The sequence below is a fragment of the Colletotrichum tamarilloi genome (genome assembly GCF_030869305.1).
Source record: "Colletotrichum tamarilloi strain Tom-12 chromosome Unknown Scaffold_3.1, whole genome shotgun sequence".
In the NCBI taxonomy this organism is placed as follows: domain Eukaryota; kingdom Fungi; phylum Ascomycota; class Sordariomycetes; order Glomerellales; family Glomerellaceae; genus Colletotrichum; species Colletotrichum tamarilloi.
The window spans coordinates 1,039,897-1,066,564 of NW_026849386.1; the positions used below are offsets into that span (position 1 = coordinate 1,039,897).

Below are 26,668 nucleotides of genomic sequence, written 5' to 3' on the forward strand. Positions count from 1 at the left end.
TTCATCTTCAGTGTTCCGTTCCGATTATCGTATTGCGGTTGGGGTTTTTCCTATTTCGGCGCCTCGATGCCATAGCCGACAAGCGTCGTCGTCTCCTGCGTCTTTTCATCGCGTTCCGTCCAGACCTTGAGCTTTTGGAAGCCCGTCTTGTCCAAGACTTTCTGGCTGGGCAAGTTGTCCAGCTCCGTCACGGCGGTGAGAATCTCCCCCACCGCCACCACGGCCGCCCCGTTCACCTCGGACAGGGACTCGGACCCGGGCTGCTCCTGGGACGGCCGGGTCTCCTCCCCGACGACGCTCTTCTCAACCCGGAGCGCAGGCGCAGCGGAGCGGGGCAGGGACCACCACGCGTCGACGAAGCCCCGCAGGAACTCGGTGGCGTACCCTTTGCCCCAGGCCTCTTTGCAGAAGAGGTATCCGATCTCGGGCCAGCCCAGCTCGCTGCCGGGCAGGCCGGGACTGCTGGGGCCGATGCGCTTGACGCCGCCGAGGCCGACGAATTCACCCGTCGAGCGGAGGCAGATGGTGAAGTTGTAGTTGTGCGCGTCGTTGGGCGGGAGGTTGTGGTCCAGCCAGGCCTGCGTCTCGTCGAGGTCCGCGTCGGGGCGGCCGGCGACGGCCCACCTCATGACCTCAGGCTGGGAGCGCATAGCGTGCAGGGCGGGCAGGTCGTCTTGGCTGACGGGCTTGAGGATGAGACGCTCGGTGAGGACGGGCTTGCGCGTGGCGAGAAGGGGGAGGGGGAGGGTTGGGAGGGTGGTATTCACCGTGATGAAGTCTAGGTGTTCATTATCCATTTCGGGCATGTTTTCTTTTTGTTTCCCTTGTTTCCTTTCGTTGAATGTTTCTTCAATCTTTGGTACCGGGCTTAACAAAGAGCCAAGTTTGTATGTGTTTTGTTATCTCTTTGCATGACTTCATTTTCTATTTCTTCGTCTGTAACATTTTCACGGAAAATTTCTGGGTTTGAGTCATCTCAACGGGCCCTCAGTTGGGTGACTGTTTATCCTAAGAGTGAGGGACCCCCAGAGTATAGTAAGCAAGCGCGCTATTACTCTTTCAGCATTGCCGTTTTGGCGTACGAATATCTCTGATCGAAAATACGACTAAATACGACGAGGCCTGGCCGGGGGACGGATAGTTCCGCAAATTTATCAGGCTCGCAATCGGCGGTCTTCCGAGCGCCGCGCCGCGCCGATTTTGACGGTCCAGGTCTTTGTTCGTCTCCTGAATAGACTTGGCGCTCCCATCGGGCAGAATGCAAGAAACCCAAACTGTAATCACGATCCGCGATATCCAGGTGGTCTGTCAAATTCTCTCCTAATCGCGGCAAGATACCGGGCGGGAAACTTTATCTTAACCAAAGGTAGCCAGACCTCCATCTCTAGCGAGACCGAGCAAATCACGACTACTCATGTATGTGTGATCCTACGAGTACAGACGTGCTGACATATCAGTCATTTCTACGTAAATCTACCCGTTCAAGTGGTCGGCAGCTATTAGTCTTGTTTTTTAAGGTTTTTTCTTACGCCTGCTGCAGCGGGGTGGTAAGGTGGTTTCGGGCAACCCCTGGGAAATTTTGCATCTGAACGCAGATCGGGGGAACAGTGCAGTGGGGAACCACACAGGCTACAGCCCAAATCCTCATAGGTATATCCCCCCCCGGCGCTTCTACCTATCTCGTCTCACCCACAGCTCATCCTGTTTTGCTCACAGCGCAGAACGACATCATCAAGCGAAAACCCCAGAATCCCGGAAACCGATTCGCGGAATAGTTTTTCTTATCAATTATTACCTCTTCTTTACACCTTTCCCCCGCCTTTTTAATCTGGATGAAAACCTAACTATCTACTCCGTAGACGGCGGACGAACGTCAGCCCGGGCTTAGGAGTTACAAGCACGTTGATCGCCCGTTCGCTCTTAACTTACAAGGAATGCAAGCGCGAGAGGCCTAGCGGGGAAACCCTCAAAATCGTCAACGTCAGCAAAGACCATCCACACACCTCTCACACACCCTGAGCTTCACTTGAGCTTCACTCACGTCAGGGTCGCTCACACACCCGTCACTCATACTCACCCACACCACCTTCCACTCATACTAAAAAAATCCCCTACTAGACAATGACACCGCCGGCATCATCGGCGACCGCAGCCCGACAACAATCCGACCAGAACACCGCCGCTCCTGGCAACAGCGGCACCAGCAAACAACAGCTCAGCTGCGCAAACTGCCGCCATCGCAAGATCAAATGCGATAAGCTACAGCCTCGGTGCAAGCAGTGCGAGCGCTCCGACCTCGACTGCGTCTTCCCCTCCCGGAAGCGGAACCGCAAGCCGCGCCAGGGGAGGCAGAACGAGCTGCTGAATCGCATCACCCGTCTGGAGAGCATCGTCAGCAAAGTTGACTCTGGTAACGTGGATGGAGTCGTCAGGGGCGGCGGTAGCGGGACCCCAACCGGCTCGGCGGGAGGAGCGGTGCCCCCTGCGGCCTTGCTCACGGCTGCCGTCTCATCGACGCCGCATTCCATATCGGCGGCGACGGGCCGAAGGGGTCTTGGTGGCGACTCGGTCTCGGGCATGAATGACGCGGAGCCGTCGCCGCCCGGAGCGGGGTGGGACTCCCAGCCTGCCCCGCCGACCAACTACATGAGCGCCGAGTTCTGGGAGAATCTGTGCCAAGAGGTCGAGGGCATGAGACAGGCCTTGGACCAGCCCTCCGACAGCGAAGGGTCCGACGATGAGGAGCCAGGAGGTCAGGGCCAGCAGCATCAGCACAGCACGACGAGCCCCGAGTCATCCACCGCCAATAAGGGCCAGACGCCTCCCGCGCTGTCTGGGCTCATCTCCAGCTTCGTCACGGGCGGGGACGAGCCGCTGAGGCACCCGCCGCGGGATCACATCATGTACATGTGCGGCATCTTCTTCTCCAACGTCGATCCGGCGTTCAAGGTCATTCACCGGCCGACGGTCTCTGTCGAGCTGGAAGGGTTCGCGAACGCTGTGAATAAGCACATCGATGATGCGACGGAGGCCTTATTCTTTTCCATGTACTATGGTGCCGTCACCAGCTTGACAAACGAGGCTTGTCTGAGGAACTTGGGGGAGGAGAGGAGCGTGCTCGCGCAGAGGTACCGGGAGGGCGTTGAGAGGGCGCTTCACAAGGCGGATTATCTCAACAGCACTGAGATTCGGACCCTTCAAGCGCTGACTTACTACGTGGTAAGTCTCTTCAGTCACGTTCATATCAAATCCGGTTCAAGATCTAACCATCTCACAGTGCTTCCTCCGCTCACACAACGCCAGCCGTGCCTCATGGGCCCTCATCCCCCTCGTCGTCCGCCTCGCCCAGGCCCTCCACCTTCACCGCGACGGCGTCAACCCCCCTCTCCCGCCCTTCGAGGCCGAGATGCGCCGCCGGCTGTGGTGGATGATTGTCGTCCTCGACATCCGCGCCGCCGAGGACCGCGGCACCGACGCCGCCATCCCGCGGCAGTCCTACAACACCCGCCTGCCTTTCAACCTCGACGACGACGACTTCGGCCCCGGGACGACGGATCCGCTCGAGGACAGGACGGGCCCGACCGAGATGACGTTTTGCCTGTGCACGAGCATGTCGTCGGGCATCTTTGGCAACCTGCGGCCGCGGCACCCGCAGCTTGCGCTCGACAACGACGGCACGCCGGAGCCGACGACGTCAGAGGATGAGATTATGGCGCACGCGCAGCGTCTCGAAGCGCTCTTTGGCACCGCGCCGGCCAAAACACCTGCATCGGACGGCGATGGCTCTGGTGGCGGTGGCGGCGGCGGCGACGACGAAGACCAGGACACCCGGCACCTACCCGCCAACCACGCCGCCGTGACGGTGCGCATCATCATTCTCAAAATGTGGTTATCTGCACAATATCCCTTCACACCGCGCGCCTCCACGGCGACGGCGAAGCCCCGCGTCGCGCGGGAGACGATGCTCCGCACGGCGGTGAACACGATCGAGCTGGTCGAGTATAGCTCCGCGACCTACCGCGAGCGGTTCGGGTGGTGGATCGACAGCTACGTGCAGTGGCACCCGCTCGCCGTCGCGCTGGCGGAGCTGTGCGTGCAGACGCGCGGGGAGCTGGTGGAGAGGGCGTGGCGCGTGGTGGATCGGAACTTCCACGGGATGAGGGAGCGGATCGCGGATACGAGGCGGGGCACGCTGTGGAGGCCGCTGAAGAAGCTTTTGAGACGGGCGAGGGCTGCGAGAGCGGAGGCTATGATGGGGGCGTTGAAGTTGGGTGATGGTGGGAGGGGGGCGCCTGTGACTGCTGCGGCGGCGGCGGCGGCGACGGAGCAGAAGGGGGCTGCGAGGAGGACGGTGGAGGTGCCGCAGCATGAGGAAGAGGAGGAGGAGGAGGATGATGACGATGAGGATGGTGATGATGATGGCTATGGAGACGTGGATGTCATGGGTGTTCAGGAGCCATCATTTGCCGCCGCGGCGGCGGTGGGAGGCCACGGTGTGAGTATGGGAACATTACACCCAGCTTTCAGGACAGACCGTATCGGCGGTAACACCGCTGCCGCTGCTGCTTGGCAAGGAGGCGGCTCCATACTGCCTCCCACGAGTATGCCTTTCGCGACGACAAACACAGTCGGTTTGGGTGGTCCCACGCCGATGGCGGTTGACCCGTCGATAGCGGCGGCGGCCGGGATGCCCGCGACATCACTGCCTCCGTCAACGTCGGCGCCCATGAACCCGCCGTTCGGGCTGACGCCGGAGGACATGGCCATGTTTGGAGGAACGCCGCTGTTTAGTAACCCGCAGGACCTGATTGCGCATTTCGGGATCCAGATGGATGCTGGAGACTTTGGGTGGGATCCGAGTTCGTGGGACGAGTTTGTCGTTGATGCGAATATGGAGAGGTCACCTGGGGACGACGGGTGATTTCAGTTTGAGTGACTAAGGTAATCACAAGAGGAGGACGAGGAGGTGTATGGGATACCCAAATGAACTGACGCGCAAGTGTGGTGTATAATAAGGAAAAAGGAAAGGAAGAAATGAAATGGTGATGCTGTACGATAGGGATGACGAATCACGCCCATCAATACTGGAGAATGGAAGAGGAATCTAGACTCTCAAATGAAATTCATTGTACTTGGGCTTGATTAAATGAGTGAATGATTCTCGACAACTTGATGACTCCTGTTCCAGACAAGCGGGCAGAGCTTCAAGATAAGGTATGTCGACTTCGAAGTAAGCATATAATGTAAGTGAACGGGGCTTGTTGCCGGGCCTTCACATCATGAGAGTGATATGTCACTGGACACTAGAACGTGAACAACTAATCACCACGATATTATAGAGGTTACGTCATGCTCAGGTGGGTTGCATGTGCTTTCGCATTTGGGAGCAGCTGGGAAAGAAAAAGGTAGATGCCAAGTGAGAGCACTCTACGTTACGAACAGTTGAAGACATGCAGGCATCACATCACTGGCAATCAGAAAATTTTGACAACCGACGCAGGGTGAGTTGGCATTTGTCTACGTAGACGAAACCGGACGTCTTGACATCCCTCTTCTGGCCGAGCAGATCTAAAGGTAAACCGCATCGTCTCATCAAGAAGTCGTAATTCACAGCTTCGTACTCAGGTATCATTCGTCCATCTATCAAAAGGGCGGTTTGAGTAAGGTTTCCCCTCCCTCCCCTGCTGCTTTTTTGGCCATGCTCGCGAAAAGATGATGTTTTGAATTGATTTCATTTCTTTTGGTGGCCCCCGCCTTCAGAGAGCAAATGCACGTGATAGTTCCATAGACCTAGTGAACACCTGCCAAGTAGTAGTAGCCCACCCCTCCATTTGTCGAAAACCAGAGAAACAACGCCGCACAACAGCCAACACTTTATGCGAAGGTGGTGGGACGCTTCGCGCTGAAGATCTTCTGGTTGTTGAGCTTGGAGACGCGGTGGGGGAGGGGGAAGCTGAGGCCCTTGGTGATGAGCTGCTTGATGTAAGGGCGCTTGACATCGTCGCCCTTCTCGAGCTCGACGACCTTGAGGATCTGTTGGAGACTTTGTTAGTGGGGGTTTCGGCTTTCCGGGCGAGATATTCGACGTGAGGGCACATACGTGGATGGACCTGAAGCGGGCACGGTGGCGGGCGGCCATGTCGGAGTAGAGAGCCTCGACGGCGTCGGTGCGGGACATCTCGCGGTACTCCTTGTACATGTTGTGGGTGCCGGAGCGGGAGTCGTAGCGGAGCCAGACACCGAAGTTCTTGACCTTGAGGGGGTGCTTCTCCTGGATCTGTAGCGTACAGAGTCAGTCTCTGCCTGCAGTGCTTCTGGGAAATCGAGTCTTCTCTGACGTACCTCCTTGACGCTGACGATCTCACCGGTGGCCTTCTTGACCTTCTTCAGGCCACGCAAGAAGTACCAGTAACGGGACTTCGCAACCGTGACATTGGGAGCGAAGATGGTCATGCGGTACAACGCGGGAGTCGGGTTGGACTCGGTGGGCAAGTGGCGCCCAATGACCTCGTATTCCGAAAGACGACCTATAGCAAAATAATCAGTTATGCGTCGTCCTGGGGCCACACAATCTCTGGATTCAAGGATGCGAATAGCTGTGTCATTTCGAGCTGCTGCGAATTTTCCGGTCGGTCGGGTTCGGACGGGAGGGCAGAATCGCGTTGCGTCGTGAGGTCATGCCAGGTCTTGCGCTCATTCCCCTCTTTCCTGTTCCTCCCAAACCAAGCCCTGACCCATTCGTCGTTTGGTAGTGTGCTATAGTCTCGCTTGATATGCGAGCTGATGGCAGTCGGTGTTGATGAATCCATGAAGCAGGCGTGCTATTGCTGTCGTGCCATACTGCGACATCTTCGTGATGTCTCAAGTAACCTTGGAAAAGTTTGTTCGTCGCGGTCGGGGTTCGAAAAATTCGCAGCAAGCATTCGCATCCAAGATCCAGATCCAAGCGAGGAGAGAGGAATTGTGCTTACCCATCTTGAATAATTTGTTAGAAACTGAAGATCCCCCGCGAACTTGAGTAATTGGTGACTTACTTTGAAGAGCTGGCCGATGGTCGTCGATTATCCGATATCGTGGTGGTTGCTGCTGGGTCTGAAGCCGAATGGGAAAACAAAAAAGTTGGGTAAATGCAAAAAAGGGCGAGAACCCTATGTGTCAGCGCCACACTTTCCTAAGCGACCGGACCCCACCCTGTTGCGGCTGGTGGGGGTCCACCTCAGATCGCCCAGTTTTTCGAGAAGGTCTGTCAATGCATTCCTGCCTTGATTGTCAGGCGCAAAACAGTCGATGTCCACCAGAAAGGTCAGAGGGAGGAGCTGCCTTTGGCGAATCCCAAAGTCACTGGATTTTGACCAATCACAGCGCAGACCGCCCCCGGTTGAGCAACAGCATCACAAAGACAACTACATTTGCTGGCTGATGTTAGACGGGGATCGCTTTCATCATAAGTCTGGCAGGCAGATTGCCTTTGAATCCATTTTAGCAGGCTTTATCTGGCTGAATTTGCGTCAAGTTCCAGCAAGAGTCTTCAGAGCCTTCGCTCTTCAGCCCTTCGGCTCTTCCACCACTTAACTCACTCACCCGCCCTTCAACCTCGACCAGGGCTCAAATAGACAGAATGGAGCCTCTGTTTGAAGAGTTCCGCAATGCCTACAAGACTCGGTCTGGGTACTCTCTTGCGCAGACACTTCAGCCATTCAGTCCAGTCAACAAGCCGGACAAGCTACAGTCCATCTATCTGAGCACCAACGTCCAAGAAGCCAAGAGTGACATCAAGTACATGCTCCTCGGTCGGGGCTCGGGATCTAAGAAATTCAAGCTCGACCATGAGGAGACTACGGGCTGGGTAGAAGTTTACACAGCGTACTGGAAAGCCATTGGCGAGATCCTCAAAGTAGAGGGCGACTCCGCTGCTGGAGGTAGGGTGAGCTCTCGCGCAATACGCTTCCCATCCCCTTTCTTCAGTTTCACCACTAACACCAGCAACAGTCTTCATCATGGACCAAGGTGTATGAGTCTTGGAAGGAATTCACCACCGCTCTCATCCGAGGCTACACTAATTATGGCTTCGAGGCGTGGACAATTCCGTGCCTCTACCTTGCTGGCAAGCATTTGCGACTCTTCGCCATCAGCTCAGACGAAGAGCGGAGCACCACCGATGCCACTGCTGACGCAATGGAGCTTGCTGACGACTACGATCCGGACTTGGAGAAGCAAAAGCAGCTGCGCGACTGCGAGCAGCAGCTCAAGCGTATATTCACTCTGTGTCTGAGCGATAGGTATGTCGACAAACCCAAATGCTCTTGGCTAGGCCTAACTGTGTACAGAGCACCTCTCGAAGAATCAAGAAAGTGGGCTATTTACTACATCATCAACTTGCTCTTCAAGACTTACTTCAAACTCAACTCGGCAAGTCTGAGTCGGACAATCCTGAAGGCGTTGTCCACGAACCGTGGAGACATGCCGCCCCTGGAAGCATTCCCCAAGTCACAGCGGGTGACATTCAAGTATTACGAGGGCGTGCTCTTCTTCTTGGAGGAGAACTATGTTGAGGTACGATTACTGAGAGAAGTCCAGTTCTCAATTACGAATCTAACGAAATCCAGGCCGAAAAGCACCTCACAGAGGCATGGTCCCTGTGTCATAAAGATGCGAAGAGCAACCAAGAGTAAGTACTCTCGACACATCCCAAGTCATCATCCCCAACCACTAACAACCATCACAGGAGAATTCTCACCTATCTAATCCCATGCCATCTCCTCACCACACATACCCTACCCAGCAGCAAACTCCTTGAGCCCTACCCGCGGCTGCAAAAACTCTTTCTCCCACTGTCGCAGTGCATCCGCAAGGGCGACTTGCGCAACTTTGACCTAGCTCTACAAAAAGGCGAAGAGGAGTTCGTCCGCCGCAGAATCTACCTTACGTTGGAGCGCGGTCGCGATATTGCCCTGCGCAACCTATTACGCAAAGTCTTTGTCGCCGGTGGCTTCGAAGAGGCGAAGGAAGCCGGCACCGCTCCCGTTCGTCGGACTAGAGTCCCAGTCGCCGAGTTTACAGCTGCTATCAGCCTTGGTAGCCAGGAAACTGTTGACCCAGACGAGGTTGAGTGCCTGCTGGCAAACATGATTTACAAGGTACGTGGCAGCTTTTCTTTTGTCGTGCGTTTGGGGTTGCCTAGTAGGCAACATCATCACGGGACCGACCTTGCGTGCTCAAGGGAATCCGGTGTCGTGGCGGCTGCCACAAAAGCTCGCTACTCAGGCAAAATTCCATAGTAACCCCTCATTCACAAGTACATGACTAATCATCCAATTATCTGCAGAACCTCATGAAGGGCTACATCGCCCGCGAGCGCGGCATCGTCGTCCTCTCCAAGAACGGGGCGTTCCCCGGAACAGGGGTTTAGACGAGGATGGTGGGGTGGGGACTCCGACCGCATGAGACTTTCGACCGGCCCAAAGATGACTTGAGATAATACAGCCTTGGTACCACACCATCGTGCGCACAAAAGCACCGAGAAGATATTTGACCCAATAGGCATCGGCGACACGGGGTCGCTGAACTTAACGGCCTCGTATAAGGTGCGAGGAAACCTAGCAGCATGCATTGGTGCGAGGAAGATGGATGCATGAGTATCTTAGTGATACCGGGCAATTAAAAAAGCAAAGTCTATCTCGACGCCGTCTGTTGGGATCAATCAGTAGACCCAAATCAATACATTGACACTCAGAAGATTGCTTCTATTGTTCCAATGCTTGGTTACATAATCATAGTAAAAGATCGAAAACCACAAAAGAGTTCACCCCCCCGGTGCTGGACTGGGGGCTACATCTCTTGGTGCTCATGCTGGGGAATTTTATGGTGCTCATTCCGGGATTCGAACTCGGGTAACTCGTATGCGCTGAGCCTATCGTCGAGTAGGCTGGTTGGCGTATATGATTGATGTCGACCATTAACCAATTCCACCACCCACGCCACAGTTTGACCTGACCCCCCGACCTAGGGGGGCGCCTGCTGTGCTGGTGACGAGAATGGAGTTGATGGGGTCTATATGGACTTCTTTTCTGTGTGTAGTCCACTCGGGACCCGGATGGATGGGAATGATAAGTTATCAGATGAAGGTTTGGGACTGGGAAGGTAAGGTAGGCAGGTGCGATGGGGATGGACTTGCGGCTTCCCACCTCAAGCAAGCATGCTTGGCCTAGTGGCCGTTTGGAGACGATACCTACCTAAGTAAGGTACTATGAGACTGGTCTTCAATGAATGAAATAAAGGAAATTCCATCCTTCGCACTTTGAAAACAACATCCACTGTTTGATGCATATGGAAAGGTTTTCCGATTTCACCGGCCATCTATCTGTCTCATACCTACCTTATGTACGTGTGACACCACGTTGAGCTTGTAATTCAGCGAAAGTCTATCACGCATGGGCGCATAGAAGTATTTACAAAATTGCAATCACACCAGTTACCTGCGGCCACGGACCAACAGTCAAACAACATCACTCAGTATGTAGAAAACAACTACCAGATGGAGCATCTGCCGTACCACATTTCAGAATGCAGCTCCACGCACACCTCTGGCTCACATCCATCTCCACCTCCAGTCCTCCCTTTGGAGAAAAGTACCCTCATATGGCGACTCAAGCACGACACGGGCAGGAAAGACGGAACAATGACTAACGTCTCACAAGCACACCCACCAGTACGAGCAGCCTATCAAAGTAAGCAAAGAGGGGGTCCCTGGTGGTTGACTTTAGTTTAAGTGCTTGCATAAGTAGCGTGATAAGGTAATTCAGGAGAAGCAAAAAAGACAAAAGCTGGGGTCTGAAAGTATGTGTGTTGTGTTCCCGGCGAGGGGTGGGGTTGAGTTGGGCTGTTGTGTCGTGCGTGAATCGGTGATAGTGTTGCTAAGAGTCAGCCTCGGTGACACTACCAATATGACTCACAGCTCGAAGAGGGGCAAAGTATCCGAAAACACGGCCGCTACGCTAGGCGAGCCTGGTCGCCGCGGCGGGCGGACCAGGAACCGGGACACTCTACCGGGGGGCGGTGGATGGGGTTGACATAGGCAGGGATAGTTCGCCCCGGATCGGGGCCTGTGAATTCGGGTGCCTTGAGCATTCACGAGTATTCACGTAGGACTTTTGCTCATGGTCGAAAACTTCGGTAGGTCGTGTTGGTTATGTTTCAGAACCCAGGAGGAAGTTGGAGATATCAGAAGATGGCCATCAAATCACTCGTTGGATTTTGTGAATATCGCAACGACGGGATATCTTCATTTCCATTGGGAAAAAGGCTCGAGATTCACAGCATCAACTCCTGTAGATTTGCAGAAACTAGAAAGCGAGTGTGAAGAATGATAATTTTACAGTTAATGATGTCGATCTCTTTCGCAGAAGACGCAATCTGTCCCAAATTTCTCCCGTCTCTCATCTCGTTCTTTTCGCTCTGTTGCACCCAGAGCATCCGGGTCTCGTATTCCTCAGTCGCCTCTATACGGAAGACGAACAAGAGACAGGTTTTCCTGCCTCGAAAGAAACCGTCTCTCGAGATTGTCCGCCTCTCATGGGGTTCTCGTCTCGCCAAAAGTAAGAGATAAATGTACAAGGGTTTCTCGTGAGAAGTCAAGAAGTCGAGCAAGAGATGCCAGGAAAATTTGCAGAAATAATACAAAATGTTGTACCCAAACGCCGTGACCATCCCTATCCAGTGGGATGGGTTTTCAAACGCCCTGATGTTTATGGTATTTTGCGGGTTTTGCGAGTCCAGCAGGCTTCAAATCGCCCGTTTCAGCGACAATCAACGGTGAAACAAAGTAAAAAGTAGACGAGAAAAGAAATGGAAGGCAAGATTGCGTGAGAACGTAAAGTCATTAGTTATGATGAGCCGGGTATTCATTCGTCCTTGGCTGAGATGAGAAGATTCAAGGTGTAGGAAATGGGAAAAGAGTGAGGCTGTGCCCCTTAAAAACGGCCACCACGGGGTGTGCGAGGAGAGTTTCTGAATATCGATTAGCAACGGATTCGTTATTTGTCACTTCACTTTCGAGGGCCTACTTACACGGTCGAGATGTCGTCGACGTGGTTGCAAAGCGCGACAAAGAGGTCAAAGAAGAGCGGGGTGCCGCCGTTGTACATCTCCAGCTGCATCGTGCCGCTCCGCTTAAAGGTGCTTCGGCTGCGGATGATGAGCGCGAGGTAGTGCGCCCGCAGCTTCGAGTCGCTGTCGGGCGTGTTGGCATAGGCGTATCGGGCCGACGCCAGGATGGTGCTGCACTGGATGCCGGATTCTTAAAGGCCATCTGTTAGCAGAGTGTTGCATAGTAATGGAGGTAGAATATTACTGAGAAATGAACTTACGAAGACCCTGCTTCCTCAGCGAAACCCTCTTGAGCTCCTCGAGACCGTACTTCTCCGCAGCGCAGTAAATCACCGTGTCCTTGAGCAAATCGCCGTCGACGCCGTGGTGGTATACGGTCGACTCGACGCCGCCGCGGCCGTTTTCTCCGTTGCTGCTGAGGGCCTCAATCTCCCACGAGTTACGGCGCTTGTTGTGCACCAAGCGCGGGTAGTAGTCGCCCTTGTAGAGGTACTCCAGCACGGACGAGAAGATCTCGGGCTCCTCGTCGGGGAGGGCGATGCGCTTGGTCGGGGCGGACGAGGAGGAGGCTACGGAGGCCGGGGAGCCGACGACGTCGGCGGGGCTGCCGTATAGGTTGGCGCGGAGGGCGTTTTGGAAAAAGGGCGATGCGCAGAGGACATCTTCGTGGGCGGCGAAGAGGCGCTGTTCCGTGCCGACGACGAGGGTTACGATTGCGGAGGTGAGGTTGCTGGTTTTAGGGAGGGTTCTGTTAGTGTCTGGTTCACGTTTCTCTCAAGCGACATGCATGGGTTTCGATGGAGACTGCAGAGTAAATGAATGTGTTGAAGACTCACTTGCTCATGGAAGTATCCTCGGTAGCAGTACTCGTGGTCGTAGTGGCAGTTAATGGCCTTCGGCTGTGGCGGGATTCATGGCGATGTTTCGAAACGCCGCTGGATTTGCTGAATGATGAGCTGGATTTAGATGCCTTGTGGCTCTTTGAGAAGCTCTTGTTCACAGTCTGTGATGGTTCGTAGCGTCTGCTGAACATTTTGGCTGATGGTTTCCGGAATGGCTGGGATGGTGTTTACCGATTAAAAGAAACGGAATTCGAACCGAAGATATCACAGCTCGGATGCCTAAGGAACGTCGTCGGAGAGAAAATTTCAAGTGATGGAAAGAGTAGGTGATGGATGGAATAATTGATTATCGATGACTATGAGATGGACCGAAAGATTGATTCTCATGGGAAAATGGGTTTGACCTACCTAAGGCGCCGTTTCCGAGATGCGTGAATACAGAAGAGAGAGAGAACTCGAGAGAAACTCATGGTGGATGGGCGATGGGATTCTAATATATACAGCCTGATTTCCTGGCACGGTCCCCCAAGATCCCTCCCCTACTTGAAGTACGTTGCAGTGATTGCCTTACACCGGCTGCTTTTGAACAGGATGGCACCGAGACTCTGTGCTTGGGGGAGAGGGGGGCGGACTGAAAAAAAAAAAGTGGTGAGAACGTCCTCATTGGACGCGTCAGGGGGATCAAGGGGAACGCGTCGGTGGGTCTGAGGGACACACGCCTCGGATGCGATATCACGTGCACGCCAGCAGGGTACTTCGCTGATGGGAAAGTGGGTGGTGCGCCGGGGTTTTGCTTGGCTGCCTCTGTGGTGGCACTGTTGGGAAAGCTGGCGGACACTGGCAGGCACTGGATACCAGGCCGAACCCGGTTCTAAAACCGCGCCATGTCCAAGCCATCCGCAGGGGGAACAACTTAAGCAGCCAGTGCCAAAAAAAAAAAAAGGAGAGTGTGTGTGCAAGCTTGCGTTGGCTTTGGTGCATTTGGTTCGGTGCCACTGTGCTCAAGTCAAGGGGGCTGGATGATTCCCTCGCTCCTGTCGACAGGTCACTCCGCGGTGACTCAATGGCCCAAAGAGTACCTCTGTCCGGGAGTTTGCGGGCTGCCGAGCACACATCTGTGGTGCGCCGACGATTCACACTTCACACGAAAGCTGCCTAGGTGCCTGGAACAGTGGGAAACAGCCTGAAATGATCCACGTTGAGACGGCGTGGCCGCGTCCAAGCTTCTGTACCCATCACTTGGCCAGAATAAGAAATGTTAGGGGCAGACAATTCATCTGGATTCATTGCCGTCGCACAGGGGGCGAATACTCTCAGTCAAGTTCTAGGAATAGTTGAGGGGCCAAAGGAATTCTCTGATGATACGAAGTATCAATTTGGAGACGATTTGAGCTCACAGGGATCCAACGTATTGTTCTGTTCTATCTCGAAAGCCCGATGCTCAGAGAGAGGCTTTCGGGATGGCGTAAATGATGTTGGACCGCAAGGGATGGTACCATGGACCAGGCTCGGTTTCCTGCGAAGAGAGGCAAGGCAATTTAACCCCTGAACATCAATCGCCTCTATAAACCTTGCACCGGTTTGCCGGGGCCCGGGGAGCGGTTCCTAGCTTCCCAATCCGAAATCCAAACTGAACTCGAACGCCGAGGGTTCCCTCGGCAGTGCCATGTACTCATTCAATTCGCCAATCAGGTTTGCCCACTTCAGGATGACCAACGTTTACAGCTCTGAAGTGTCACCGTGACAGCTTCGTGCGAACTCACTGCTTAGCTATCCGTAGACAGACCTCACTTGATGTCATTATTAGTGTCCATCAGATTTTAGCAACAACCTGCTCAATGCAGTCGACGACGGCTCTGCGTCCCTCTAGCCTGATGACGGCATCGTTGTGGAAGGCGCCCTGCACCGTCTTCTTCTCTACCTCGAGCCCGACCTCCTCGCAGCGCCGGACCAGCTTCGCGCCAAGCTCGGCCGGCACTAGCTCGTCTCTGCCAGCTTCCACGATCGTAATGCGAGGCCTCTCATAGATCCTCGACCCGGACCAGTTCCCGGCGATCGTGGCTAGGTTCGTCCAGCTGTCTAGGTGATTCCGGAGAAACGGCCAGAGATGACGGTACGGCACCCATTTCTGGGGATACAGTGTCGCTAGCATGTCCTTGACGGACGTGAAAGGTGTCTCGAGGATGAGCGACCGTAGCCGCAACGTGGGCGGGAACGCCTCCCACGCGGCGAGGTTCGTGGCGACCCCAGCGCCGATGCTCTGACCCCAGAGTATCACCTCCGGCGTGGGCTGGTGCCCGTGGACGTCGTGCTCGCTGTGCACCCGCCCAATCCAGTGCAGAGCCGCCCGCGCATCCAGGTTGATGCCCTTCTCGGAGGGACGACCCCTCGACGTCCAGTACCCGCGGTAGCTTAAACACACAAATGTGTATCGCGCGGGCCGTTTGCTCTGCTGCAGCGACTGTAGGACCCACGATAGGTCGGGCAACCGTGGGGGAATGGACGAGGCGTTTCCTATTTTTCCCCAATGCATGAGCCTTTGATCGTTTGGAGAGGCAAAAGGGGAAAAGCTATGCGCCAGCCAGGGTATTGGAACGGGGACGAGGCGGACCCTGAAAGTAGAGGATGTAGATGGACGGCACCGATAGAGTATCGTCGAGCGACGTGGTCTTCCTCCCACCAGTCGATGTCGCCGAGGCCACGCAGAGGGCTAGATCCGTCCCATCGGCGGCTCGGATCCTCTTCTCCTCCCACTGTACGCCCCAGCACTGCTTCGCGTAGTCTTGGATGCGCTCTCTGCGTGCATTGGGTGGCAGGCCTGGCATGTAAATGATCTTGTTCTGGAAGATGATCATTGCGAGACACTTTTGCGTCCACAGAGTGAGCAGAAGGCCGGTGAAGACGAGCGGTGGTAGATAGAGCGCCTCAGCTCTGAAGTGCCGCTTGTGAGTGAGGCCAATGTGCGGCGTCACAAGCAGTTTCGGCATCGACTGCCGCTGAGACGTGGCTCGCCATGGTGGCGTGACGGGAAGTGCTTGCAGACGGCGAGGACCATGTAGAAGCTGCCCAATGGAGGATGTGCGTATAGCATGCATCACGGTTGCTCGCGAGACATGGAGGCGCGTATCAGGCGCGGGTGGATGATGTGGTGTTAGGTTGAAGGTTACGGAACTAGACCCTGAAATGCGGATTACCTCAAACAGAAGCGTTACGTACCCTGAAAAGAGGGGCGGTTCCTGACGGCGGCGGCTGCTGCTGCTGCTGCTTGCGCAAAAATCAAAGATGGAGAACGTTGGTTGGGAGTAGGTATCGCGGACTACTGTATAGAGTGACGGGCCATGACATGGTGCGCATGTGGTCGTGTTCGAACGCGACTGGGTTCAATATGGCCGGCATGCAGGCGGTCCTATTCCGTTCAGAGAGCTTCGGAGGCAACGTTCGAATTCGGCGTTGGCGGCAAACGAAGACGGACTTGTTGAATAAGCACCACGATTGCAGGTCGGGGTCCAAGGATTCCAGCCCAATGGTCGACGATCTGCATTCGTCCATCAATTGCAACAGTGATTCTTATCCGTCTCGAGGGCTCTTTGGGTCTCGTACCATACTAGGTATACCTAGGCACTCAAAGAGGAACGGACCATGGGCAGGGTTCCGCCATTGACACAATCTGGTGTGTAGATGGAAATGGAAGATGTGGTAGAGACATTGCTCTGTCTGAGACAAGGCCGCTCTGTGACACGGGCAGGCCAGACAAATCTCAGCTTGACAGCCAAACAGCCTGCAACAATGGCTTTCTAGAGGCGAGTGTCGACCCATGTGGTAAGATAGTCATTAAGCTGCTCTATCTGCTGCTTCACTATCCGTTCGCTTCAAGAGCATCATCATCATCTCATTCCACGGCGTGATTCTCGCCCTCTCGGTCCATTTAGCTTGGTACGGAGTACATTACCTACAGTGACAGACCCAGTGCCCCCGCCTCCACTGCTACTCGGGTAAGGTAGGTACTTTCTAGCAACATTGAGACGTCATAAGGTACTCTAGAGCCAAACGGCCCTCGATGGATTGCTGGAACCAGCCTGCCAATCCTGCACTCGTGAATAAGGTCAGGTATCCAGCAGCGGGACGAATGGAAAAGGCAGGAGAGGGGATGAACCGTGAGGTACCTTACGTAGTGTAAAGTAGACGACAGGCCCAGCCATCTCGTCACTTCTCAACTTCAGAGAGCTTACCTCATGGCAGGTGTTCCCAAACCCCCAGGGGCAGGGCATGTGCTGTGCTGTGCTGTTCCCCTCCCCCGCCCAGAACCGGCACCAATACGGGGACCAGGCGGTCGGGGAAGGCACCTTATCCACATGTGCGGTGTGTGAGTGTGAGTGTGAGAGCAAGCGGGCGTAACTAATAAATAAAGAATCAGCCGCCCTCGAAATTGGACGTTGCCTTGATTTACGCCGCAAAATCGCACAACCCTTCCTCCCCATACCGTACTACCTTATACCTTGGCATGTGCAACACTGGATCTTGATTACCTATCGGTCCATCAGTGAACAATCCCTCTATTTCTGTCCTGGTGCCCATTTCCTCCCTCCAGGTCCTCCAAACCATCCCACTTTCTTGATCAGATCTTCCCACCCCGCCCCGCCGAGAATTCACCGCCGACTTCAACAACCGCCTTTTTTCCTCGTTTGCTCATTCCCACCCCGCCACTCTTGAAATCTCCAACATCACTCGGACGGAACCACGACCGAGCCAAGAAACCTTATCTTGTTACAGCAACCACCGCGACAACCCCGAACCGATATCGAATCCCGCCCACCATGCCCGGCTCTGTAGATCCCACCACCCCGACAGAACCCTCATCGCCGAGGCACTCCCCGCGCATCGAGCTCCCAGAAGAAGACGCCAGCGCCTCCCCGCGGACAGACGGCCAGACCAGCCCAGGCCTCAGGAACAGCAAAGGATGGGACGGCAAGCTCAGGGTTCAGCGTACCGCCGTCCTCGCCAACCCAGAGGTCCTCTCCGATCCGGAATCCGATGACGAGAACGTCCTTCCGGGCGAAGAACTACCCGCTGACGAAGGCAAGTCTTCCTTACCTGGCGCGCTCTTCCTGCGCTGGGCTACAAGCGCGAGGCGAGGCGTGTTGCATGGGAAACTAACACGCCCAACCCCATCCCACAGATCTACTCGACGGCGAAGACCCAGAAACAGACGAACTCATCGTCTCTCACGCCCGCGTCTCCTCCATACCCGCCCTCCGCCTCGAACGCTTCCAAAAGGTGGTACGCCTCTGCCTCCGCCAGAACTCGATCCAGTCCATCGACGGCCTCGCCGCCCTCGCGCCCACCCTCGAGGACCTCGACTTTTACGACAACCTCATCTCCCACATCCGCGGCCTCGACGACCTCGTCAACCTCACCTCCCTCGACCTGAGCTTCAACAAGATCAAGCACATCAAGCGCGTCAACCACCTGACCAAGCTCAAGGAGCTATTCCTCGTCGCCAACAAGATCTCCACAATCGAAAACCTCGAAGGGCTCGATGACCTCACCTCGCTCGAGCTCGGCTCCAACCGCATCCGCGTCCTTCAGAACCTCGACTCCCTGAAGAAACTCGAGGAGTTCTGGGTCGCCAAGAACAAAATCACCGAGCTCACGGGGCTAGGCGGACTCTCTAACCTGCGCCTCCTCAGCATCCAATCCAACCGCATTCGCGACCTGGCGCCCTTGGCTGAGGTGCCCGGCCTTGAGGAACTCTACATCTCTCACAACGCCCTCACCTCCCTCGCCGGTATCGAAAAGAGCGAGAAGCTGCGCGTACTCGACATCTCCAACAACGCCGTTGCGAGCGTTAAGGGCCTCGCGCCACTCAAGAACCTCGAGGAGCTCTGGGCCAGCTATAATCAGATTGGCGACTTCAACGAGGTCGAGAAGGAGCTCAAGGACAAGGAACACCTCACGACGGTCTACTTTGAGGGCAACCCGCTACAACTTAGAGGACCCGCGGTGTATCGCAACAAAGTCCGTCTGGCGTTGCCCCAACTATCCCAGATCGACGCAAGTGAGTACATCAGAAGAAAAACCCCATTACTGTGAAAGACTACTTGCTGACAAATCGCTCCAGCCTTTGTCAAAACATCATGATTTTCAGGCACAGCGTTCTAGCATGAGACTTACGAGGCTGGCGTGGCGTTACAAAGGCGTTTGATTAGAAGATCTGGGTGCGAGGGCAGACATCAATGGACATATAAGGGCCTTTCTTCACCACACCAGATATTTCTCGGCACACACATGCACGGTCACACATACTCAGCTACGCTGTTTGGCGAGCATGAGGACATGTTGACAGGTATGATGCATTCTTCAATGGGCGGGCGGCTTTTTCTGACTTTGGGCGTGTAAACGCTGCATGTCACGGGCGAGCGGGATTTCCAATCTGGCTTGGTCATGGCTTTCGTTGTATTTTAGCGGCAGATCATAGTCTTGCCAGGGGAGAGGGTATCTAGATACAATCGACGTACGTCGTACGTGGTTTGACACATGTCGGACAGATTTCCCACGCACACCGCCAGTTGCAGGCTACCAAAAGGCCGCTCTCTGAGGAGTGGTATGGGTAGTTATGAAGTGCGATAAATCAGGCAAAATGGATGGGATGTAAAATTCAATCCACTTAACCAAAGATCCAAAGCTTCTCAGTGGGGAAGTACTATCATGTCTTGTTAGCTGACAATCATAATGAGAGGGTCAACAGATGAGGGTAAACTCACGTTTGCGGGCTGGTTGAAGCGAGTCTTCCTGTCAAGGGAGCTGATCTTGTCGATCTCGGACTGCTCGAGGTCGAAGTCGGTGACAGACAGGTTCTGGGCAAGGACGTGCTTGCGGCTGGTCTTGGGGATGACAGCAAGACCACGCTGGGTAGCCCAGCGGAGAAGGACCTGGGAAGGCTCCTTGTTGTGCTTCTTGGCAATGGCCGTGACGGTTGGCTCCTCAAAGAGAGGGACAAAGTCGGTAGCGTGCTCCATGTTGAACTCCTTGAAGGAAGCAGGGCCGAAGGAAGAGTAGGCGGTGACGGCGATGCCCTCGTTGGCAGCCAGCTTGATCAGGTCAGGCTGGACCAGGTAGGGGTGGTGCTCGATCTGCAGGGTAGCAGGAGGGATCTTGGCGTAGCGGAGGAGGTCGTAGAGGAGCTGGCCCTGGAAGTTGGACACACCGATGCTCTTGGAGAGCTTGTTCTCAACGAGGCTCTCCATGGCAGTCCAGGTCTCCTGGATGGAGGCCTTGGAGGGGCGGATCTCGGACTTGCCATCGTAGTGCCAGCCGGGAGGGTATCTGACGGAGGGGTCGACGTACTCGAGGGCGACGGGGAAGTGGATGAGGTAGAGGTCGAAGTAGTCGACGCCCCAGTCGGCGAGCTGCTTCTTGACGATGGGCTCTACGCGCTCGCCATCGTGGAAGGTGTTCCAGAGCTTGGAGACGATGAAGAGCTCCTCACGCTTGACGAGACCCTCCTTGATGGCGCGGGCAACACCCTGGCCACACTCAACTTCATTGCCGTAATCTAGACAATTGACAACGTTAGTTACGTGTTATCCCCATAGCACAGTTGAACGTCATGGCGAATCAAAGTGTGTCTGATTTGAGTTGTCCATGTGTGATGGATTCGGGGAATGCGGGAGCGTAGCCCCGAGTGTAAGTGGATGGCATTGGTGAGGGTAGTGAGGGGAGTGACAAGTGGCAGGGCAGGTCGGGGGGAGGGGTGCGAATCCCGGGTGAAGTGCAGGGGTGGCTGCGGAGAGCTTTCCGGGTGAAGTTGTAGCGCATGGGGAAAATCCCCATCGGTGCTCTGCAGAAATTCGCACCGATGATCCATGGTGGGGTTTAGGAGGGGTAATAGTTGGCTTCTCAGGAAGAAATTATGGAGGGGGGAGAAACGCAGCAGACCACCAACACCAGCATCAATGGCAGCGCGCAACGCGTTTTTCTGCAAGAGAAACCTGTCCAATTGCTTCCTGGTTGCCACGCAGTTGCCGCCTGTCACTGAAGCTGGGTTCATTGCGCCGCAGAATGCTTCCTCTTGCTCTCGCTCTCACCACACCATTGACAGTGTACGCTCGTGCTTGTGGGCTGTTCACTTACCGCAGGCGCCGTCAAACAGACGGTATCCGGCCTTGATGGCCTCGTAGACGGTGTCGGCGGCAATGTCGTTGTCAACCTTCCACAGACCGAAGCCCACTTGGGGCATGTCAAAGCCGCTGTTCAGCTTGATGTTGGGGACGGCCATGATGAATGGTAGCTGTCGTTGTTCTGGGAAGTAGGTTCGAGAGTATAAGATCAACGAAGCGTGGCAGAACTTGAGAGAGAGAAGAGGAGAGGGAGAGAAGGAAAACACAGACAGCACTCAGGGTCGGGAAGAGGGACGATGTATGTATTTATAACCATGGCACCAACGTCAGGTGCTCTAATACGCGGTTGCCAGGCAATGTAGAGTATTCGTCTGGCCCGGAAGGCAAGCTTGCTGAGTCCTAGGGCAAGTAGACCAATTGCAACTTCCTGGCTTTCCCATTGCCCGCGTCGATAACCTCCACCTGTCCCCGGCCGGCTGCATGCTTCCAGACACCCCATGGTGCCGTCACCATACATATTTGCGGCGATATCTAGGGCTCAAGAGGCTGGCGGGGTGAAAAGGGACCGATAGGATAAAAAGTGACACACAGATCGCCTTCCCCAAAACCAACCAAACCAGCCAGGGGGTCCCCGCCGGAGGATAGAAAGCTAGCTGGTCGTTCCGAGCCCGTGACACGTCGACATTGGACGATGTGAAATATCCATAAGTGTAGTGGCCGGGTAATGTTACGGGCAGGAAGAGGCACCTCAGACGGAGAGGCGCGCGTGGATAAGCCGGCCGGGCTTCATGTGGAGATGGGGGGGGGTGGGTGGTTGCTGGCTCACTGCTACAGAATGACACGCGCCCATTTGTGCGTTTAAATCAGCCTGTGAGGACTTGAGCTACGGTCGACCCAGGAGACTTCCATTGGGGTAAATTGGAGTTCAAGCTTCCCGCTGCTGGCTGTCAAGGTCAGGGTCCCAGTTTGCAAAGTTTCGCGGGATGGAAGCCAATATGCATGGGAATTGTGATTTTGGCAGCCCTTCCTTTGGGTTGGTTGGTCCCAGGGCGGCTTTCCTGCCCTGCCACTGGTTCCCTTTGACTCTACCTACTAAGAAACCGCGGCCAGCTGACGCTGTGCCTCCCTGTCACTCATGTTGGTACAGGAATGCCGTATTGTGACAGATTTCCCGCAAGTGTCACTGCCCCCTCAGGTGTGCCTGTACTCTGAACGAAAGGAGTTGCTTATTCTTCTCCTCGGTTACCGTTTTCTCTTTCCATCGCAAGCGTAAGTATCCGCCTGTTCCTGGCCTGGACCTTCTCAACGAGCATCGCTCTTTACCTACCTCAAGGGCCCGCACGAGGTGCTATTGTGGAGAATCGATTTCGCCGAGACCCGTTTTATTTTGCATTTAGCCTGAATGCTGTTCGGCGCGGCTAATTGGTTTCTCTTCTTCCATCGTCAACAGCTTGCTGGACTTCTATCCGCAGAACTTCACCAGCAGACCTTCACCCGCTGAGCCCGGCAGAGAAAACGTCTCTGTGCTCCCGAGTTCCGATTGATCAACGCTACTGAATACTACACAGCGCCTTGTACAAGCCGTCGTTTCCTCAATTGCTAACCACACCAATTACACATCTTCTTGGACGCCACTCAGATGCCAGATCTCTGGGTTGCACGGTGGCTGGAGTCAGATAACACTAGGTACTTTACTACCTACCTACTTCACACCAGCATCGATCCGAATCTTCACGCGGAATGTCGCACATCCCGTCACCTCATTCAGTGCATCCTCGGCCCATTTGCCGGAGCGCCTCGTATCCACGTGGGTGGGCGCGTGGGGTCATTCCGGACCTGAGACCCTCTCTGCACCTCACTTCATCCGGGTGGATCCCACCATGAGATGAATCTGAGCCTCATCCCGCTGCTTTCTTATTGACAAAACTGCATTTGCACCCGAAGTGACCGGACTGAAAGCCTCACAATTACTTGCCCTCGGCTTCAACTGTGTTTCTCCTGAAAATTTGTTGATATTATGACGAGAATAAACCAGGACCTTTATAGTGGCCTTTGTCTCGTGGCCTCGATCGAGTGCCTGCGTTGAAATTGTTCGCTGACTTGAGAAGACTGATAAAGCGGTATTGTTCGTTCTGCTAATGAAACGCTTTTACGCCAGCGAAGACACAATTAACTCAGAGCTTTCAAATACTTTCATTCAAGTGGCAGGGCATGTAAAGGCATTGACTGCTACAAAGAATGGCGCACTCTCAAAGCCATCGCAAGTATGCGGTACCAATTGTTCTCGAAGACAACCACTGGATTACTTTGTTTCTTGCTTGCATACCAGTCCTCTATTGAACGAATGATGAAGAAACATTCGAAGGAAAACACATACATATAATATAATTGACTGTCACTGGCATTTGAATTAGAAAAAAAACAGAGACATACTCATCAAACACATCAGCATCATCACTCACACTTCCAATTTCACAACATCGAAGCAAGCGGGCAGGTACCATCGCGCAACTATATCCAATCAAGTATCATCAGCATGTCACAGAATCCTACTCATCAGGTCCAGGTAGCCATGAACAATAACGGCCCTGACCTGGCCGCGCAGCAGGCTCTGAATCAAGCGTGGGTAGAGAAGCAAAGGAGAATAAAGTTGGTGAACAGGATCACAGCGAGAATGGGTGCCGAGAGGGGTGAGCAATATCTGCAGTACGACATGAACGGCAACGTCCGTCCTTATCGTTACGGTTTCCCGACCCCACCCCCTTCCGACCCAAGGATCCATGGACCCAGTGTGAGGTACGCTTCCCGTTACTTCGACTCGACCCATCTAGATGAGGCCCAAGCCAAGTACGGGGGTCAAAAGCATCCCAAGGGTTACAATATCCGTCTAAAACGTATTTTGGGAGCAGGGGGCTACGGATTCGCAGCTCACATCGTACACAAGGACCCCAGAACGGGCTTCAATACTGACTGCGTGATCAAGATTGAAAAGTCTCGTCACCACAACAAGTCGGCGCTGAAACGAGAGGAGAAGGCTCTCTGGGTGAGTACTCCGCCGCTCTGGATCGTGTAGTCTTTTGAGTATCTTCCTGACGTGTTACAGAAATTCGTAGGCGCACAACATATCCTGCAGATATCGGACATCACTCGAGAAATCCAAGCAAAAAGGGCTGCTGACCTGACTGCGCACCAGAATAGCCACCCCCCCTCCCCCAGCTGGGGCCAAGTTGCCCGACCCAGAGATCCAAGACAAGAATTGGACTCTCAGGGACTTTGAAAAACAACCCATTCGCAACTTTGTCATTCTCGAGAACGCCAATCTCGGTGACCTAGGCTTGTGGATCAGCAAGTCTAGCCGTCTTGGAAAGCGTTGGCCTCAGAGAGCCATCTGGATGCTCTTCCAAAATCGTAAGTCTATGAAATATCCTGCCCGATGACCTTTAGATAGTGTTACTGATTTCGCCTTGACAGTCGCCCTCGGTCTGGTTGGTATGGGTTACCCTCTGAGGGAACATTACGAAGCTTCGCACCCAGATTGGGAGTATCAGAAGCCAATTGACGAGGAATTCCCCGATGACCCAAAAGTCGAACTCCAGGAAACCGTGCACTTCGATCTTGACCCCAGAAATGGTAAGTCTATTGAGAACTCTGACTTTCGGGAACAAGGTACTAACTTGCGCAGTTCTTTTGGCGAATAGATCCATGTTTCACGGCAACTTCCCGACTTTCAAGGTATATATAACCTCTCACTCATTTTCAAGAAGGTCGTACTAACAGTTTTCAGATTGCCGACTTCGGATTGACCGAGTTTTTCAGCGAGTATGAGAATGACCCCGAACACTTCAAGTAAGTTAATGCTCAAAGGACTGCTATGAGCTTTACGTAACTAACTTTTCTTCTTCTACCAACAGTAAGGAGTTTTTCTTGCACTGTCGTTGCAGAGGAAAGCCCGTTTACTACGCACCCGTAAGTCACCGGTCACGTTGCGTGAATTACAATCGCTTCTACTAATATACACTGTCTAGGAACAATTTACCAGAGAGTGGGAGCAGGTGAATGACATCATCGACGACGATGGCATCAACCACTTCGTGGCTGACGATGGAACGAAGCCGCCAGTTGCTGGCAATTACGGGATGCATACAAACATCTTCCAGGTGGGCATCATTGTATGTTGGCCATTCTGACCTCCATTTCACCGTGTTATCTGAGACTAACAAGCTTGAACAGATCTGGTGCGCCATTACTCTCTGCTCATTCCAACAGGCTGCCATTCGTGTCCATTACAAAGACGCTTGGGGACGAGACATCACCACCTACGGAGGCGCCCTGCAGAGTGCACAGTTCAACGACATTGATCCTGCACTCAAAGACCTGGTACAGAGATGCATGGCCCATAACCCCTCTGATCGCCCAAATCTGAGAGAGCTGGTTGCCACGATCAACAACCGTCTCGCCAGGAATGACCTGGAGTCGGAAGATGCTCTGGCCGCGTGGTCCCGTGACTTCTTCACAACCCCTCGTGTTCCCGGTGACGAACCCCCTCGGGTCAAGCGTGAACGCGAGGACGAAGGGGATGACGCGCAAGGCGATGCTGGAAGGGGCGCATCCCGGCGTGCCGTCGACGATGGCAATGGCCACCCCGTTGCACTGGAAGTTCAGAGGGTGCAAGCCAGGCAACAGGGAGTCGCTGATGAGCCGCTGCTCCTCGACGTCTTCCAGCCTCCGGTACAGCCTCAGCCTGTACAGGGAAATAATCTTCTCGGGCAATCATCTAACAACGGCCCCGTCGTCGCCCCTGGCTATCCAGCCCTATCTCCAATGCCCATGATCAGGGAGGAAGGTGCAGCGGCCGCACCTGTATTCGTCGGCCTCAACAACCAGTACAACCAACCTGCCGCCGTCAACCCACCCGGCGGCTTCGACGTGAGAGCTCAGGCGGCACCGCAGGCGCAGTGGCAACCGCAGATGCCAGTCATGCGGCAGCCCAACAATATGAACAATAACTACATGTTCAACTACGCCGTGCCGAATCCCATGGTACAAAATCCCGATTTGGGAGCTCAAGCAGGTCTAGCGGCATACCGTCAGGCCCAGGCAATTCGGGGCGCGGGACAGATTCCGTGGAACGCGTATGCCCCGCCAGGTGAGCCCTTTCTTCATCAGCCAGTGCCAAATGTTCAACCCCCTCCGCCTGAAGCTATACAGCATCAGGTCGCGCCGCCTGATGATCCTAACCCATACGCCCAAGTCTGGCGATTCAACTCTGTCCACCAAGGGCCTGCCGATCCTGAACCATATGCTCAAGTTGGGCGACTGGGTCTCACGCGGCAAGAGCAGCAGGCGCGGCAAGAGTGGCAGCAACAGTGGCGACAGCGGCAGCAACAGCAAGAGCGACAGTGGCAGCTAGAGGAACAGCAACGGCAGCAGAGACAACAGCAGAGACAACAGCAGAATCAGTACATGCAGGACCCTGGCCCTTCTAGGCAGCCTCAAATGCAGATGCAGGCTCTTCTCCAGGATGCTCAGCAACACGATATCGGAGGTAACGAGATGGATATCTTTGAAGAGTTTATCAATGACCCCGATGCCATGGAGCAGTGA

General features: G+C 54.6%; 9 protein-coding genes across 9 annotated transcripts; 4 read left to right on the plus strand and 5 right to left on the minus strand.

The window, feature by feature from the left end:
* Positions 1–50: 50 nt before the first annotated feature.
* Positions 51–806, minus strand: CTAM01_01513 (acetyltransferase; the record flags this gene model as incomplete). The annotated part of the gene is made up of 1 exon (XM_060517555.1): positions 51–806. One exon carries the CDS (start codon positions 804–806, stop codon positions 51–53), a length of 756 nt encoding a protein of 251 aa, XP_060388016.1.
* A 1,315-nt stretch (positions 807–2,121) lies between these two features.
* CTAM01_01514 (fungal specific transcription factor domain-containing protein) lies at positions 2,122–4,921 on the plus strand (the record flags this gene model as incomplete). The annotated part of the gene is made up of 2 exons (XM_060517556.1): positions 2,122–3,219; positions 3,278–4,921. The coding sequence occupies 2 exons, from the start codon at positions 2,122–2,124 to the stop codon at positions 4,919–4,921; spliced, it is 2,742 nt and encodes a 913-aa protein (XP_060388017.1).
* A 953-nt stretch (positions 4,922–5,874) lies between these two features.
* CTAM01_01515 (60S ribosomal protein L20) lies at positions 5,875–6,453 on the minus strand (the record flags this gene model as incomplete). The annotated part of the gene is made up of 3 exons (XM_060517557.1): positions 5,875–6,033; positions 6,101–6,277; positions 6,343–6,453. The coding sequence occupies 3 exons, from the start codon at positions 6,451–6,453 to the stop codon at positions 5,875–5,877; spliced, it is 447 nt and encodes a 148-aa protein (XP_060388018.1).
* Positions 6,454–7,618: 1,165 nt separating this feature from the next.
* On the plus strand, positions 7,619–9,409 carry CTAM01_01516 (PCI domain-containing protein; the record flags this gene model as incomplete). Its single annotated transcript, XM_060517558.1, has 6 exons — positions 7,619–7,924; positions 7,990–8,279; positions 8,328–8,553; positions 8,607–8,668; positions 8,726–9,137; positions 9,326–9,409. The coding sequence occupies 6 exons, from the start codon at positions 7,619–7,621 to the stop codon at positions 9,407–9,409; spliced, it is 1,380 nt and encodes a 459-aa protein (XP_060388019.1).
* A 2,560-nt stretch (positions 9,410–11,969) lies between these two features.
* Positions 11,970–13,138, minus strand: CTAM01_01517 (uncharacterized protein; the record flags this gene model as incomplete). Its single annotated transcript, XM_060517559.1, has 4 exons — positions 11,970–12,006; positions 12,067–12,295; positions 12,366–12,835; positions 12,942–13,138. 4 exons carry the CDS (start codon positions 13,136–13,138, stop codon positions 11,970–11,972), a joined length of 933 nt encoding a protein of 310 aa, XP_060388020.1.
* A 1,622-nt stretch (positions 13,139–14,760) lies between these two features.
* CTAM01_01518 (uncharacterized protein) lies at positions 14,761–16,042 on the minus strand (the record flags this gene model as incomplete). Its single annotated transcript, XM_060517560.1, has 2 exons — positions 14,761–15,461; positions 15,559–16,042. The coding sequence occupies 2 exons, from the start codon at positions 16,040–16,042 to the stop codon at positions 14,761–14,763; spliced, it is 1,185 nt and encodes a 394-aa protein (XP_060388021.1).
* Positions 16,043–17,761: 1,719 nt separating this feature from the next.
* Positions 17,762–19,085, plus strand: CTAM01_01519 (protein phosphatase 1 regulatory subunit SDS22; the record flags this gene model as incomplete). Its single annotated transcript, XM_060517561.1, has 3 exons — positions 17,762–17,930; positions 18,124–19,002; positions 19,066–19,085. The coding sequence occupies 3 exons, from the start codon at positions 17,762–17,764 to the stop codon at positions 19,083–19,085; spliced, it is 1,068 nt and encodes a 355-aa protein (XP_060388022.1).
* Positions 19,086–19,611: 526 nt separating this feature from the next.
* Positions 19,612–21,222, minus strand: CTAM01_01520 (aldo/keto reductase; the record flags this gene model as incomplete). The annotated part of the gene is made up of 3 exons (XM_060517562.1): positions 19,612–19,647; positions 19,709–20,499; positions 21,078–21,222. The coding sequence occupies 3 exons, from the start codon at positions 21,220–21,222 to the stop codon at positions 19,612–19,614; spliced, it is 972 nt and encodes a 323-aa protein (XP_060388023.1).
* Positions 21,223–23,600: 2,378 nt separating this feature from the next.
* Positions 23,601–26,668, plus strand: CTAM01_01521 (uncharacterized protein; the record flags this gene model as incomplete). The annotated part of the gene is made up of 9 exons (XM_060517563.1): positions 23,601–24,111; positions 24,168–24,173; positions 24,263–24,472; positions 24,536–24,694; positions 24,747–24,796; positions 24,849–24,910; positions 24,976–25,030; positions 25,090–25,233; positions 25,295–26,668. 9 exons carry the CDS (start codon positions 23,601–23,603, stop codon positions 26,666–26,668), a joined length of 2,571 nt encoding a protein of 856 aa, XP_060388024.1.